This window comes from Magnolia sinica, chromosome 10 (genome assembly GCF_029962835.1).
Source record: "Magnolia sinica isolate HGM2019 chromosome 10, MsV1, whole genome shotgun sequence".
Taxonomy (NCBI): Eukaryota; Viridiplantae; Streptophyta; class Magnoliopsida; order Magnoliales; family Magnoliaceae; genus Magnolia; species Magnolia sinica.
In genome coordinates, this window is record NC_080582.1 from 87618358 (window position 1) to 87636158 (window position 17801).

Here is a 17801-nt window from a genome sequence, read left to right on the forward strand (position 1 = left end):
AGTAATACATCATAGTGGCCCCTCAGTAGCCTGCGGGGCCTCCGCTCCCTCACAGGTAGTACCTAATCCACTCCCTAAGTTTACCATGCCACACTATTTTTTTAATTGAAAAGGTGTTCATTTGTTGTATAGGCAAGCTGCCGAAGACTAGAGAACATCTCGGTGATCATCTAGTGCAAAAATAAAACTTATCCACACATCAAGCTGGCAGACCTGTACAATTATTTCGTTGGTGTTAACTCGATTGCCCTAACTTTCCCATATAACCATCTTGGTGATGGATCAGGTGTCTTACACATGTGCCAAGTTGGCAAGAAAAAAAATGAGCCACTAAAAAGTAACTAAGTAGTGATGAATCCTATCACTAAAAACGGGTCTTATGGAAAGTCCATTGATTCCCAATAGAAAATTAAAACTATTTATATATTTATAATCCTTCTTCAATTGAATTATTGAACTGTCCAATTGAAAATGATAAGAGAATGGATAGGCTATTAGAAGGATTTGTAATAAGCTTATAATGGTCAGATTCAGGGCTGAATCTTCCATGGCTATTTAAGAACGTGGCAAGACTCAAACCCAATTAGCCAGAGTATGAGGACCCATTTGAAGCCAAGCAGTTTTAATTGTAAAATGGTGGGAGCTGAAATGTGGCAGGGTCATTAACCATGGGCCGGACATGGACATGCTTACCCCCGGCCTTATTTACCAAATACATAATATGATCGGCAAGGTCTCACTTACATTTAGTTGGAATGTGGGACCTGCTTTGGTTTATGTATAGAATCTACCGGTCTAAAATGGTTGTGCCATGGAAAAAATATTAATTCCTTAAAAATCATGCCAGATAGACTATGAAGTGGGCCACAAAGTAAATTTTAATTTTTTTGGGTGTCTCTACATTGTTTTCTATTATTGGCCCAAAAAATAATTTTATCCAAAAAATTTTTGTTATAATGTTTTAATGATGGAAAAAAAAATATTTAGTTGGATTGGATGAGATAAATACGTGTTATATATTCCACAAGTATATATAGTTTCACGTTTTTCATATACACCTGATTGCATGCCACACCATCCTTTGTTGGTTTCAAATTCCAAAAGTACCCTCAATAAAATCGTTAAATTTCGGTTCAGACCAAAAAAATTCGGGAATATAAATTGGACAGAAGCGCATGGATGCTTTTTCCCTGACTCCTTTTCTCACTCGCTGTGCGAGCGAGCGAGAGAGATCTTGTTCTCTTTCTAGGGTTTTCCCCTCGGATTTTCACTCCTCGATCGTCCCTCCTTTTTCTTCATTTAATTTTCTACAAATCTCTTTGGTTTTTTCGATCTTTGAAGAACCTCTCAAGACCTCGATCTCTTTCTTCGCTTTTTCACCTAGGGCTTCTGCTCCCGATTCGTAGATTTTACTCCTTTTCTTCTCGTTTTCTCAGCTTCAATCTCTGTAAAAGAGGTAGAATACTTCTTCGCCGCTACTTTTTAGGGTTCCTGTGCGAGATTTGCAGTTTTGTCGGTTGGGTTCCTGGCCAATACGTTCAAGAAGGTTGGGAGAATGCAGCAGAGATTGAAGCAGCAGCAGCAACAGCAACAAGCCTTGATGCAACAGGCGTTGTTACAGCAGCAGCAGCTCTACCATCCCGGCGTCCTTGCGGCTGCCATGTCTCAGGTACCATTTCAGTATCAACTTTTCGTGCCTAATGCATCTGTTTCATGATTTGCTCAAAAATGCATTTTCTAAAAATCTCGTTTTGTACGTTTTGATTCTCATAATAAATTCCAGTATTTCGCTTTGATATTCCTTTTGGGAAGAAATTCCCAAATTCGACCTGAAAATTGTGTTGAATGCCGTTATTTTTATCCTAGTGTATGGTATCTGCTGGCGATAACATCATTTAATATTTTTTCCAAGCAGTTTTGTAACTTGCCTTTTCATCATTAGATGTGATTAATTAAAAGGTTTGAAGTTGATTCTTTTTTGGGGTATCACGGTCCATTAGTATAGTTTGTTGGGGTTTTAATCCATTAAAAATATACTTCTGTTATTCATGATGGATGAATGTATCTACCCGTTTTGGTTATTTGTTCAGTAGTTATTATTGCTACATTTCCTCTTAAAAAAAGTTATTATTGCTACATTTCATTTGTTTCCTGTGGCGGAGTTCTATCTTTTCTCGTCCTTTCGGTTACCGTTCACCTGTAAAACTCTCTTCCAATTTGCTTCTCCTTCCTTTTTGGAAAATGACGTTGAGAGTCCAAAAATTTTGTCTGTTGTTGTATTAGCATTTGGCATGTCGTTGTTTCCAGATTGTGTTTTTTTTTTTTTTCCATTTTATCTTTCTTCGAATATTATATATTATTCTATTTTCTTCTTTACTATATCCAGATAAAATTTATCCATGCAGATGCTAGTGTCTTTTTTTTTACCCTCTTCCTTTTTTTTTTCTATCCCTATTGGTAATCGTAGTGCATCCTTGTTTACCACTTAACTAGGCTTCCATTTTTTTCTCTCAAAGATCCGCTTCTTTGTTTCATTGTTTCTTTTTTTTTTTTTTTTGCAAACTTTCTTCCTTGTATTTTCAATATGAAGTATTCATTTAATTTAGTTTTTTGAAACTGGATTTGGACCAGTTGGGTTCAATCCAAATAGAACTGGACGCCTTGCTAGTCTGATACAAGACCAAGACCAGAATATGGTTTTTGGGCTTCGAAGCATCTGTTTGAGCCTTTTGTGTTTCCCAGACATGTGTTGATATATCATATACTTTTCACAGCCCCTTTTTTCTCCCCGTCTCCAGACAAGTACATTTGGATCCTTTAAAAAAAAAAAGAAAAACTAAAAAAAACTAAGAGATAACTGAATATATTAAATTAAGAGGAGGAAAGGGTGTTTCAAAATACAAAAATGGGTGAGAAGACCCAGATACAGCTAAAGAGAGAGCATTGCTATTAGCATCCCAAAGGGTCTGGGCAAACAAACTGGGACTGGACTTTAACTGTATTACTATATCAATAAAGTCAGTTTGGATCTTTAACTGTCTTTTTATCCAACTCGATTGGGACTGTAATGGTTTCTGGCTGGTTTGGTTTTAAATTATGAAATGATGGCTCCCTGTTTTTTGTTATCTCTGAACTGATATGTGCTGCCAATTCGTAATCTCTGGTGTAATTTCCATGCCCTTGTTTACTGCAGATCATTTATAGTTGTATTTATATCAGTCTATTTTGATCTGATAAAAAAGTCATTTTGGTCTGACAAACTCCATGTGTCTGTAATGTGCAAACAATTTACTCTTAAAAAAAAAAAAAACCAAAATGTGTGATATGTGGCTGATGCGATGTTGTTTCTTATTAGTTCATGTGTTTAAAAACGTCTTTTGAGATGGGCTTGATCACACCCAGAAAGGCATAACTAGTGCTAATATGATGTGACGGTTTATGGTAAAAGTGTGCTAGACATACTGCTTTCTTCTTTGCCTGGTCAATGATGGTACATTATGCTATCTAAATGGGATTGCAGGACCATGCAGAGTTGGTTATATCTAAGTTTTGGTCGGATATTGCCCGAGAATTATTAGATTGTGTTTGTTTTCCTTTCGGTTACATTTTAAGGCATCTTATGTTAAAAAAAGCTAGGATTCAGTGGCCTTATTGTTGTTTTTTTGTTTGTTTTTCATTAGTTTCTCATAGCAAGTTGCAATTTTGGTTCGTTTCCTTTTGCTATTGAAATGCTAGGAATTTACTTAGCATTTAGAAACTGTGGGCTGCTCCTTGTTTATTTTTCTTTGTTGGATAGACATGGTAGGTTTTCTGCTAGAATTTTGATGTTAGTATTTATAGGTTTGTCTTTCCATATTTGAGTCCCCCATACCAAATTCATGGAGAAGATTCATAGGCTCTCTAGGTTTTTTTTTTTTTTTTTTCTTTTTCATTTTCTTCTTTTCTGCATTTATATTTTTTGCAGATGGAGCCGGTTCCAAGTGGAAATTTGCCTCCTGGGTTTGATTCGTCTTCATGCCGCAGTGTGTGAGTGCTAGCAGTTTTTCTTCCTAGCTTTTGTCTTTTTCTTCTTGCTATTTTTTTACTTTTATCCTTCTGGGGTGTGTCCTGTGAACTGTTTCCTATAATACTTCTCATTTGAGAAAATTTTCATGGTCCTCTCTTTAAGATTTCCCAACTGGAACTAGCTTTCCTTGTTTTGTGGACATCTGTCCCTTCCCCCACAGCTTTAAATGGCTATACATTCATATGCGATGGTTGAAAGTGTTAAATCATGTGGCATCAATCAAATTTTCTGTATTTTCTTAGCATCATCTGGGACTTCTTTGTTTTCATTTCTAACGCTTTAATGCTAATTCAGGTACGTGGGCAATATCCATGTCAATGTCACTGAGAGCCTTCTTGCTGAGGTTTTCCAGAGTACTGGTCCACTTGAAGGATGCAAGCTCATTAAAAAGGAGAAGGTTGATTCAAAGATCTGTGACATGCTCATCAAATTTCCACTTTCTTATTATCAGGATTAATTTTACACACCACTTGGCATAATAAACGAAATCGTGTAACATCTAGTCACATCTTACTTCTGCGGATAATCCTTGATAGTTTTTATTTATTTATTTGTAAAAGTTCTTGACAGTTAATATGAAGAAATTACTGATGTTAGGTTATAGATTAATGGAAAGATTGCAATGTTATATATATATATATATATATATATATATATAGCAATACTTCATTTACTGAACGTGTTGCTGCACCGACATCTGTACTTCTGAGTTGGAAGTTGATACTTTTAGATTTTTAATATGTTTAAGATATGGATAGAGACTATAATTTTTATTTTTATTTTTTAACTAACATCTGGTATATTGGTGGAGGCTATACTGTGTTAATTTCTTTTACCACTTTGTCTGGTCATAACTTCATATCATGGGGCCTCTAATGAACTTTTTGCAAGAAATAAGGTAATGTTGTATTGGTTATTGCGTGGACCTATTGTTGTTAGTGTTGCCACGGTGAATCTTTATTTGTAGTTCCGATGAGGTGTGTCATTGATGAGGCCACAATAGGACTTCTAGTACCAGGCTTGCTGATTGGAAGGAAGAGTGGAAGATTCAATCTAACATGGCCACAGCTTGATCATGACTAAAACTCAGATGCTCTTTTCAATGATAACCTTTTTAAAGATAGTCATTCAGAAAACTGCTTAGGGCCTGAGAGAGGGGGAGGGTGGGAAGTATGTCTCACTGAACCCCCTATGGCTTAGTTCTGTTCTGATGGAAAAGAGCGCCAACGGAGTTTTAACCAGGGAATTCATTTCAAGTCAAACCCCAATAGCTTAATTCTTTCTATTTGATAGAAAAGAGCAAAAACTGGGGTTGGATGTTGAATTTTTAGAGATCAGTTGTAACAATCTGTGATTTGAATGCATGTGTGCACGTATTTATATCAACACTTATTTCAGTAGGTTTTTAAGGCTGATTACGTCATATTTCAGTAGGTTTTTATTGGCAAAATATCACAAAGTAAAATACATGCTGACACAGTTTTTGTATTTGTTTATGGGTCATTGCAACTTGTCGATATTGTGCTGAAGATCAATGAAACTTGGCTTTGACTTGCTTATTTAATGTTAGTGCCAGTCCTGTGACTGCTGAATTGCTCTGTTGGAATCTTGCAGTCATCTTTTGGTTTTGTGGACTACCATGATCGGAGGTCAGCGGCTCTTGCAATCATGACATTGCATGGACGCCAGCTGTAAGGATGCCTATCCTTAAAATCTCGTTGCCTTCATAACATAGCTTAGATTTTGATTCTCAAATTGTGGCTTCTGTCTTCTGCAGTTACGGTCAGGCAATCAAGGTAAACTGGGCATATGCCAGTGGCCAGAGGGAGGACACTTCAGGTTACCATTTGCTTCCATACTTGTTTCCTTTCTCTTTTATTATTCTTTATTTGTTGTTTCTGTTGGCACACCATGGTGCTTCTCTCTACTAATCATTCTCTGTTGTTGTTTTCATGTGTTTCAGGCCACTTCAATATATTTGTTGGCGACCTAAGTCCTGAAGTCACTGATGCAACTCTGTTTGCATGCTTTTCAGTGTATTCCAGCTGTTCGTGAGTTCCCTACTGCTTTGCAGAGTACTGCATTTGATAGTTTATATTGTTTGCTGTTTTTTTCCTGGTTCTTTCTTTTCTGGAGGAAAGATGAAACTCTATTTTTTTCTTGTTTTGCTTGAGTATACTTGGAAAGCTTCTGCTACTGCATGTGTTGATGTGGTTATAAACTTGGTGTCTACACAATTCTCTTTGCAGAGATGCACGGGTTATGTGGGATCATAAAACTGGGCGCTCAAGAGGATTTGGCTTTGTTTCTTTCCGTAATCAGCAGGTATTATTCTCTTAGTTATCATTGTTTAAAAGCCTGTAGTTGACTCATGAATTGTCTATCAATTTCTGAGGTGGGACTGGGGCATGTTGAGTATTGATTTCGCTAATCGTAATAGAAAACAGACTTGGAATTGGTAATGGAAGTGAGTCAACTGAACCTAGTTTTTGATTTCTGAATTTGAGCATTTCTTCTAATAAAGTTGGGACCAGCCTGTAACATTGAGCATTGCCAAATTGAGCTACCGACTAAAGCCCCATAATAGAGTTGAGCAAAATATTCAACATTGGTTATTATTAATTTTCAGAACATGGTCAGCTTTGCGATCTAAGATTTCTCTGATAACTGCAGTCTGACCAGAGCAAGTTTATTTGGCTGAGCTCATAATTGATTAGCCAGTTATGGGACTGAATCAGCTATCCATGGTTCATTATTCATTGAAACGTGATTATCTATTTATTGTTTTGCAGGATGCTCAGAATGCTATCAATGACTTGACTGGTAAGGCATCTGGGGTTTGCAAATTTTGGGTTTGTCAGAATGCTTGTATGTGGTATTTTTCTTTGATTTTACTATGCTCCTGTCAGGTAAATGGCTCGGAAATAGACAAATAAGGTGCAATTGGGCTGCTAAAGGAGCTGGCTTTGCTGAGGAAAAACCCCAAAGTGAAAACCAAAATCAAAACATGGTGGTCCTGACAAATGGTAGTTCAGGTAGTATGGGTACGGTATCCTCCATTTCTCCTTTCTTTTGAAAGTTAGGGCCATTATTCCAATGCCAATGACAAATGAAAAACCAGACTCCCATCTCCTTTCTGTGTTTGTCATTGGAATAGACCATTTGGTGGACCTACCAAACTGTCAATTCCACTGGTATCGATTTGACTCTGTACTGAATGATGTTTAAAATGACGAGTACTACCCACCACGCAGCACACAGTCTGAAATTTCATGGTCTTGCATTAATGAGCTATAGCTTAATGGCAGTCAGCAGCTGTTCAGACTCTTGATCCAGATGCTTGCACATGGACACCCATAACTGAATTCAGTAGAGCTTTTCATCCAATTTGTGCATGTATGAGATCTCTAACCAAGAAGGGTGTGTGTCAACTGACGAATGTTCTCTGTTTCCATTGTCACTTTGCAGATGGAGGAGGTCAAGAGAATGTAAGTGACGAGGCCCCTGAAAACAACCCTGCATTTACAACTGTCTATGTTGGTAATCTTGCACACGAGGTAAAATAGAAGAACTGAGACATTGTGTTGGTTGCATGGTTTTGTACAATTGAGAGAAAAAAACCCCATGCTTTGCGGCATGTTTATTTTTATCATCTGTGCTGACATTTCCTGTTTCAATGGCCAATTCGTCAGGTGACTCAAACTGAACTCCATCGCCAGTTTCATTCTCTTGGGGCTGGTGTCATTGAAGAAGTGCGTGTACAGAGAGACAAAGGTTTTGGATTTGTAAGGTATCACACACACGATCAAGCAGCCCTGGCCATTCAAATGGCCAATGGAAGGATTGTCTGCGGCAAGTCCATGAAAGTAGGAAGCTTTTTCTAACTCTTTGAATTATTTTGGTTCCCTGAATCTTGGGGCCGGAATCAAATAAATGGTTTTGGTTAATGCTCGTGCAGTGCTCGTGGGGCAACAAGCCAACTCCACCAGGAACTGCGTCGAACCCGCTGCCACCTCCGGTCCCTCCATACCATATCCTCCCAACGCCTGGCATGAACCAGGGCTACTCAGCCACGGAGCTCTTGGCTTACCAGCGCCAGCTTGCCTTGAACCAGGGTGCTGGGTCGGGACTCTCCGGCCAGGCTCTCCTTCAGATGGCTGGACAGCAGGGGCTTGCTGCAGCCCAAGCATCTGTGGGCCTCAACTCGAGTGGGACACAGGCCATGTATGACGGGTATCCGAACAACTCGTCAGGTCAGCAGCTCATGTACTACCAGTGATGGGAAGAGTTACATCTGATTTCTGACTTTTTTTGTTTTTGTTTACTTCTGGGGTGATGATGGAGAGTGGGTTGGTATAGAAAATTTGCTTCTTTTTTTTCTTTCCCTTTTCTTTTCTTGTTTTGTTTTTATCTTATGTTATTATGGTTTGCTCCTCTTTGATCTGCATTTTCATGTGGTGTTGTACCTCAGATCGTAGATATTATCGGTTTTCCATTCCTATGACATCCTGGTTTTGGTTTTGGTTTTGGTTTTGGAGTTTTTATGTTTTTTTTTTTTTCCTTAATTAAAAAAAAAAAAACAAATTCGGCCAATGTCTCTGAAAGTTTGGGACATCGAATGTGATGATTGAAACTGGGTGGGGTATGTATCAGCTAAGTTGGGTGGTGGTGGGGGTTCTGTACGTGTGTGTGTGTGTGTGTGTGTGTTCATGTCATGCCTGTTCTCTCTGACATCCCAATTTAGAGTTCTGCTGTTGTTTTTGGATTTCATCATTTACAGACAAGATACAAGTGTACACTACTATCTTGTGATCCCTAGTGCCGTGAGCCTCTCACCGTGATTTTTCTGTTATACCCACCCTAACCATCCGTCTTCCAGGCCAAAAACGGATGCTGATTGCCTGTGAAAGCCTTTTCCAGGAACTTCCTGGACGGGATGTTAGGTGGGGCCCACTGAGGCCTCAAGTGGGAATCCGACTTGAGACCTCCCTCCCATGCATAACCATCCGTACTGTTCGCAACGTCATTTCTCCTGAGATGGAACTGAAAACACACGAATATTAGCCTAATCCAATTCTGTTGTGGCCCCATGAATGTTTCAACGGTGGATGTTCAATACTCAATTGTTTCATGTCAGGTGGATGTTCAATACTCATTGTTTCATGTCATGCGGCCCACTTGAGGTTTGGATCTGCCACAGTTTTGGGTGCATGCCCTAACATGATTTGGAGAAACGGGTGGATGGGGTGGATTTGTCACAAACATCATTGTGGACCCTACCTAGCTTCCAATGCAGGGAAGTTCCTGCAAAATGCTTTGGCGGGGAATATGCTTCCGCCAAAAACCGGGGGTGGGGTGGGGTGCGGATCTGGAATGGCCAACAGTGGAACATTCAATTCATGGTGCCCACAGAAGCGTTGGATCAGCTTGATATCTTGTGTTATATCTACCCATTTCATCCAGGTGGGAATGGCATATAAACATCAGAGTGGGACCCAGGAAGGTTTTCATCTACACAGTTTCCTGTGTTGTATAGTCCACTTGAGGTTTGGGTTCATACACTGAAATGAGCTGGCTAAACATATGGGACTCGATCACAGTGGGTCCACAGCCTAGGGTTACAGGGAGGTTTCTTAACCTGGAAAGTTGCGTGCAGTTACTGCCCTTGGCCAGGTTCGCTTTGGTAGCACAGCCTCTTTTGCCTTTCCAAATCGTTGCCCTTGCTGGGTCTTATCACGTCTTTGCTCTAGGAATTTACTGTTTTGGCGTGGGGTCCTGTTGTTGTTGAAATGGCCCTTTATCTTTGCATGGCATGCACTGTTTTGGTAATCCAGACCAATCTTTTAGTTGGACAGAAACGGCCAGTCTATAAAGTGACACTCATTTCTTCACCTCCTTTGACTTGGAGAAATTTCTGTTTTCAATTAAGGTGTTGTGAGAATTCGCTTCATCATTATTAGCTTCTGTTTGGGAGCCGGAGCTTGGAAAATAATAGTAGAGAGTGAAATTTTCATTATAACTACAATACCAGCCATGTTTTATGGCGCAATATGTTCGTAGGATGAGTATAGCTCAAGTAAGGATGATAATGAGGAAAAACAGAACTAAAAGTAGCACGGATAGGCAAAAGTATATTTATATGGTTTGGCTACTATCAATGGAGACCACCAACCATAGTAGTTTAGAAGTTGAATCAAGTTGAAGGCTCTGGAAGGATGGAGGGAAGGTATAGAGGTAATAAGAGAAGGATTGATACTTATGGTCCAACTTAAGGTCTGGCCTTTGATAGAGTGGAATGGCATGTATCTGGCTCCAATTAATTGAGATTTCCATGAATGATTTATTGAGAGAGAGAAAAAAAAAAAAGTGGAATGCTACAGCTATTTACCCCATTAATCCTCACGTACAATGAATCGGTTTCCAAGGACAGCTGACTTCAGTCGAGTGCATGCAAGAAAACAGCTTTGTGGGCGCACTTGATGTATATGTGAGATCCAATCCATCCATTAGTTGTGCTAGATCATTCCATTGCTTAAGAAATCAGGCATAATCTAAAATGAAGCAAGCCACACCAAATGAAAAAAACAGGGTGGGTGCGGATTGGGTACTACCCCACCAGAACCTCCCTAGAGATGCAGGCTCCTGGCAGGCGCTCTGTGGAGCCCACCGTGATATATATTTTTAATTCCTGCCATCCATCTATTTTGATGGATCATTTTAGGTGATGGGCCCAAAAAAAGGGGACAGATTGAAGGCTCAAGGAAGTAGTGGTGACAATCACACCCACTGTCGAAACCTTCCTAGGGCCCACTGTGACATTTTATTTGCCATCCAACCTGTTCATAAGGTCAAATAGACCTGGATGAAGGGAAAACATAAATATCAGCTTGATCCAAAACTTCTACGGCCCTTAAAGAAAATTTCAACAGTAGGCAGGCATTTAATGCCCATTTTTTCCTGTGGCGTGGTCCATTTGAGCCTTTGATCTGCCTCATTTTTGGGTTCATCGCTTAAAATAATCTCTCAAATTGATGGACGGCATGGATCAAACACAGACTTCATGGTGGGCCCCCAAAGGGCCCCTATCAGAATTGTCCATCTTGATCTTCTCGGTGGGTAGTGCCCAATCTGCTTGTGAGTTTTGTATATTCGTACCCAATCTGCGCACCGGCAAGATAGATGAACAAAGTAAATTCCGGATAGACTTGACAATGTGTTCCATAGAGCTCAAACTCTCTGTCACAAAATGAAAGTGCAAATTTGCTCCTATGAGGCAACTCACTCAAATTGCTTTAACATTTCCGTAAAAAAAAAAAAAGAAAGAGGAGAGGGCCGGAATTTTTTTTTAGGACCATGAAAACACATTCTGAAAATATGTTTTCCCCCGAAAGAGGAAGTGGCAAATGTGATTTTGGTGGAAAGTATTTTCCACCCAAATACTTTCCGAGCTTAATAAACAGGCCCTTTGGAAATCCAACAAAAGAAGTGATCACTGGCAGCCAATAACTTTCCAGCCATTTTTACAAGCATTTGGGCCTTGAAAATTTCATATATTTTTGGAAACAAAAATTCATAAGCACCCAAAAATGGTTCTACCATAGTGCCCCAGTTTTCAGGTGATCACTCCTTCCAATTCATCCAATACATATGCAGAGATAACAGCCGGAGAAAGAGATTATGTTATGGGGGTTTGCTCATGTCCCCATCTTCATGGGACGTTAGCAACGTTTCCATAGCTTTTGACTGACACATGCGATCCCCGATCATCGATTGAGGCTGTTCATTCTGATTCCATATGAATGAGAGGCTAATTTGTTACAACCGTCTGTTTTTTTAGAGCCATCAATCACATGGCTAGAATCATCTAATTTGTTACAACCGATAATGCTCTGATTTTTTCATAATTTATATATAATCATAACCATATTGTCTGAAAGTTCAGATGTTGATGATTGGTTTTGTGGATAAACAAATTCCATACTCAAACCCTTCTTAAGGGCTTTCAGCTTCCATAAATATACAGAAAAAGTCTTCCAATTCTCTCTTACACTCTATAAATATATTACCTATGCCCGCGATACCGATTATTTATTTTTAGGTACCGATTCTCTCTCTCTCTCTCTCTCTCTCTCTCTCTCTCTCTCTCTCTCCTTTTCTTGGTTTTATGTTATATATAAAAATAATACTACTTAAGCTGCTGCAACACCAGCAGTGAAAAGCCTTGGAGCTGAGCAGGGCGAAACAGAGCAATTGAAAGGCTTCATAGCTCCAGACCGACATTTTTCTTTGTATTCATCGCTTAGAATTTGCTGGCATCTGCACTCCACACTACAGAAGGCTTTCTCTCCTCTGCAAAACATAAAAAACGGTTTATCAATATGATGTATTTGGAAACCAGATTTCTCCCTACTGAATTATTATCTCAAAAGAATCATCTCTAGATTTAAAGGCAAAAGAGGCTCAAATGGGAAAATTTTCCAAGTCAATGATCTCTGAAAGAAGAAGTATACTTAAAAGAAAAAATGGACCCGTTGTTGGGTCAGGTTGTCAAGGTCCTCAGGTTGGAAAATGCCAACCCAACTTGAATTCGGGTTGGTAATAATCACATGTATTTGGGTTGGGTAAAGTTTAGAAGACTTCAGGATGGGTTTGGGTTGGAATTTGGGTCCCCTAGGGGGAACAGTGGTCAGTCTGCCTGTATAAACTGTTCCACCACACAAAACAAACTCACAGGGGTAGACTAGGTTTTTCCAATTCAAGAAGACAGATCACATTCTTAGAATATACTGCTTGCCCAAAATCAATCCCTAAATTTAAAAGCCACTGATATTGACCAGAGAGCTAACATCAGCTGCTAGCTTCCAGAGATACATTGTATTGCTTTTATTAGGACTCCTGCATGATGAGTCCAAAAACAAATTTATTAAAGAAAAGGCAGAGTTGATCATTGAATTTTTCATCGATTCAGCTGAGCAAACTCCAGTTCTTTTTAGGAATTCAAATGACCAATCTCCAGAAAGTATTCCGAGTAATTTGAACATTAATCATCAACCTATCAGTTCTTTCATACCATATGACAAATGCTGAGGCAAAAGGACACAAATAAACCACCATTTCGAACACAGCTTGAATATGTGCCTCAAGACGCGAGAGCGGCAAAATGTAAACCTTCTCATCATGGATTCCGCTATCCACTCTGCCTCAAATGCAGATCATACTTAGTTGAATGGGAAGTCTTGCTAACTGCCATTTGGTTATCCACCAAATACTGCCTAAATATATCTATATTGGCAACACAGTACGCACATGGAGCCAATTAGCGACTGATGGCTATCCGACGCATCATACATCAGGCAATGGCTGCAAACCCAAGTGGAAGAAGAATAATGTATGCCCAACGGTCCATAAGACAGCCCCATGTTCAAGGATTCCAAACCCAACAAAGGAAGCCAAAACTGCCATTGAAGCTAGCTTCAGGAAAAGCAAACACGGATCAAAGAAAGAAAAGAAAAAACAAGAAACTCCCATTGCGTATCTGCCATTAGTAGGGCCCCAAATACAGAAACTAATCCTAATGTAAATGAAATGGAAGTGTCCTAAAAATTGGAGATTTTTAAAGAAAAAGCAGTCATCTATTCCTTCAAGAATAGAATCCCAATGACAAGAAGGAAGCAAATTCTAGATGAAATTTGCCAGAAATGGCTGCTAAATTTATTGAGACTACATTTAAAAAGAGCTGAGCATGAAAAAGTTCAAAATCACAAAAGAATTTATAAACTTAGACTGCCTTTTATTTGCCATTTCCTTCTGCAGAAACTAATGCCTAAATCGCACATTATGTGAAATTACAAAATTTCACCTCCCTTTGTGCAAGGTCAATCAAACACCCTTTCTTGTTGTTGTGTGGTAGGAATCAATGGTCAAACTAGGCTTTGATATAGCAAGCACTGATAGGGCCTCCTGTGCACGAGCTTACTGTACCCTTTAATTGTTGTTTTGCTTATTTATATATTATTTATGCAGCTCTAGCCAACTCCTATTTATCATATGCTTTTGCATATTTTATAATATCAGAGCCAACTAATATTGATGCTATTCATTATGTAAAAAAGTGTTTATTTAAAAATAATAATCATATATAGCAATAATAAGAATACTTCCAAGACTGTCAAAATTTTATTGGGTGCTCTGTCATGGAGGTTGTCGTGTTTAATATCTTGGATCTGCATTGGTCATGGACAATGAAGAAGGCTGTGAAAAATCTCCACATCATAGCTTATGAGAAGCTTGGTTGCCAATCAGACAATTGGTGTGTAGATGACCAAATCAGGTCCACATATGGTATAATCAATAGAACCAAGCCTATCGGAGATCAGTTTGAATTCTGCAATATATTCAGGTTTTGGTTTGACTTATCAAAGAGAGAAACCGTCAAGACTGATTAATGGAATGGTGGATAGCTCGTATCACTTGTAAAATCAAATAAAATTGTATTTCTTATAAGGATATGTTCTACTCAATCTGATTGATGGATAAAAATTCTAACTAAGACTCATTAATCACGCAATCTATTTGATAGTGTGAACCAAGAAGTAGAAATCATTTCCTAAAGAACTTCTTGGTTCCCACAATGGAATAGAAAGGTCTTCCAATCAAGGGGAAAGAGTTGACTCTTTGCACGTCAAGGCGATTGTTTATCATACCATCAGATCCCCTATAAAAGATTTCTATATACATATGAGGCCTCCAAGTTAGAGATCAAACTCGCTGATTGTGATCAATATAAGTACTAGACTATTAGATAGTGCTTGATTGTAATCAAACAATACAATAGTGTATATTACATTGAGTCTGTGGAGTTTGGTGCTCTCATTTCCAGTCCCAAGCTCGGATAAAAGAGTAGGTTGCATCAGGTTGGCAGCTGGTGTCAAACTTATGACATAACTACCATCATGAATCCGAACAATATGCCACTCCTAATCCTTGATAGAGGGGAATGACAGAACAAGGTTCATGCAGCAGACCCCAAATTGGGATAAGGCTTGGATGACGATGAAGTTAAGAGGTCAAGCTGGGTTTGGGCCTGTTTAGGAGCGTGGATTTGGAACCCCCGGATTCGGAACCCCCAGGATTAGAAACCCCCTGGATTTGCAATCCTCCTGGTATGTTTGGCACCTTGGAGTGTGAATCAACTTTAATCCAAAAGTACTTATCCATGGTATATTTGCAAGGGTTTGAATTTAATTACTAAATCAACTTTAATATCTCTAATTAGTGAGATACGTAATTTTTGACACAATGGTTGTGATAAGCCCGCTGAAATATATGCTTTGCCCGAAAATGATGAAATTCCAAGTCTGAGATGGGCCACAACCACAAGATCATGTCTGAGTGACTAACCAACGATTTTTAATCGTTGATTTACATGGACAATGTTTGGACGGTGCTGATCATCATTAGTGGGCCATGTGCCCAATAGAATGATAGTGTATAGTGACACACATGTTACACCTGCAACTATTGAAATGATTTTAGGTGTAATCCAAGCTTTCATTGTGGATTGCAAACCCCCTGGATTTGAAACCCCCAGTTACTTTATGCTACTAAACAACTAGGGGATTTCAAACCCCCTCAAATCCCCTCCAATCAACGGTGCCAAACGACCCTATTGAACAACGACTCGCATTAGTTGTCAATTACATCATTTCAGTTCAACAATCCATAGATTTAAATAAATAAATAAATAAAAATTATAGTTTCCAAGTACATGATTGAAATACAACAAAAATACATAAAAATTTACTGTTTTAAGGATAAAATAATCACCATCCAGAAGGAAAAAAATAAATATTTGAACTGATCAGAAAATTTGTTTGGATGCAATGGATCACCATCTAAAAGCAATAAGCACATCCAAAAAGATTAAAAGAACTGATGAAATACATCAAATAGTTACTGCATTCATCTGAAGTTCCATTCATGAACCAATCAAAACTAAATACCCATGTTAAAAGAAATCAATGAATTCATTGGAATATATATATATATATATATATATATATATATATATATATATATATATTAACCATTTGATAGATAACAAACCTCTTGAACCATTCACCACTGGCATCTCCACCGGCTCTGTTTTGAGGCTTGATTGGTTTTGGATCTGATTGCGAATGCCTGAACTTGGCGCTGCCCGGACGGCAGATCGGACGGACGTGATCTTCCCTTTTGAAATGACATAGACGGTGCAGAAATCTGGGCCCCTTTGGTCACGGTGGTTGGAATGTCTATTGTCTCGAATCTTCTAGAAAGAAAGTTTTCAGTGTTGAGAATAAATAATCAAACAAGCTACGTTTATTCTACGTACTTGCATGGAGAGCTCTGCTTAAGCCCACGTGCATGCATGAGACTGGCCTATCTACGTGCCACCAAATCTGCTTGCGTGGGATATGGGTGTAAGATCTAATCCGTCCATCAGGTTGATTCCACTGTCTAGATGCCCTTGCCGGAATTGGCCCACTCATCAGGTGGGTGATAGTTCACAAAACTAGCCGGCGGCTTAAAGAACCTTGGCCAGTTTTTCTAATACGCGCCTGTTTCTAATGGATCTTTCTGGACATTGGATCATGGAAACCATGCAGCCGGACCCACCTGATGGATGGCTTCAATCTCGCACACGTATACAACTTGATCATACGGCTATGATATGTGGGGACCACCACCCATATCACTTGTACCAAAATTCAATGTAAGAGATTTCACCGAATCATACATGTTGCCCTTGGTTTCAGTAACTTCAAGAAAAGGGGAGTTGCTACTGCCTTCGCATGCAACTAGGTTGACGTTTACATGAAATCTACTCCTTCATCCGTTTTTATCCTATCATTTTAGGACACGACCCCAAAATCGAGTCAGATACAAAACTTAAATGGGCCACATGACAAGATACATCTAGGATTGAACAATCACCGTTAAAACATTAGTGGGGTAACAGACATTTTGGATAATACTAATATTTTTGTATTTTCAGTTCATCCCAGTAGAAATGACCCTGCAAACGGTTTGCAGGAAGTATAGACATGAAGGTGGGCCCTAGGATGGTTTTAACGGTAAGCATTATCCATTGAGTTTCCAACCTGCCTCATTTTCGGGTTATAAATGTCATCATGGAAGCTGTGGATAATTTCTCACACACATCAAGTGGGCCCCACCGGTGGGGGAGCAGGCAATCTGCTACCTTATTTGATACTCTGGCAGTTGTTACACCACTTGGAAGTTGTAGACATTATATACTTTGATTAAACTAATTATCCATTCATGGACAGTTATTTGTTGAAATATGACCATTAAATATTTTATATATTTAACATTCCAGAAAATGTACACTAATCCAATAGTAAATGAAATAAGTGTAGCTTTTGGTTCATGATCGTCTAAACCCACGAATCATAATTTGGATGGTTTGATTTTATTCACCGGTATGCCACAGTGAATTTCTAAGTAATTGTGGGATCTTCCATATGAACAGGAAAAAATCATGTTTATTTTCATTAACTAAGTGTCATGTTTGTTTTGTACAGGGAAATTCCAAAGTAACTATACAATAATACCTTATATCTTACCCGGTACAAAATGCTATTGTGGTTAAAGCTAGTAATTATTTTGAATAATTTTTAAATTATTTAATTAATAAAAAATATTTTATTAAGGGAAAATATTTTCCTTTCTT

General features: G+C 38.8%; 1 protein-coding gene across 2 annotated transcripts; it reads left to right on the forward strand.

Annotated features, from left to right (window-relative positions):
* Positions 1–1184: 1184 nt before the first annotated feature.
* LOC131217574 (RNA-binding protein 208-like) lies at positions 1185–8594 on the forward strand. 2 transcript variants are annotated; one of them, XM_058212511.1, is made up of 12 exons: positions 1185–1669; positions 3965–4026; positions 4361–4463; positions 5681–5757; positions 5844–5905; positions 6030–6117; positions 6316–6391; positions 6859–6889; positions 6976–7101; positions 7535–7623; positions 7759–7932; positions 8025–8594. In XM_058212511.1, the coding sequence occupies exons 1-12, from the start codon at positions 1556–1558 to the stop codon at positions 8343–8345; spliced, it is 1323 nt and encodes a 440-aa protein (XP_058068494.1). In that variant the 5' UTR covers positions 1185–1555; the 3' UTR covers positions 8346–8594. The 2 variants fall into 2 exon arrangements, with proteins under 2 accessions (XP_058068494.1, XP_058068493.1); XM_058212510.1 differs by having other exon boundaries at positions 1186–1669; positions 6976–7110.
* The last annotated feature ends 9207 nt before the right edge of the window (positions 8595–17801 follow it).

Bases quoted from the DNA above. Each gene is read 5' to 3' on its own strand.
- LOC131217574 (XM_058212510.1), top strand. From the start codon at position 1,556: ATGCAGCAGAGATTGAAGCAGCAGCAGCAACAGCAACAAGCCTTGATG. The intron at 6,890-6,975 runs GTAAGGCATCTG...TGCTCCTGTCAG, and splicing joins TGCTATCAATGACTTGACTG to GTAAATGGCTCGGAAATAGA. The intron at 7,111-7,534 runs GTACGGTATCCT...GTCACTTTGCAG, and splicing joins TGGTAGTTCAGGTAGTATGG to ATGGAGGAGGTCAAGAGAAT.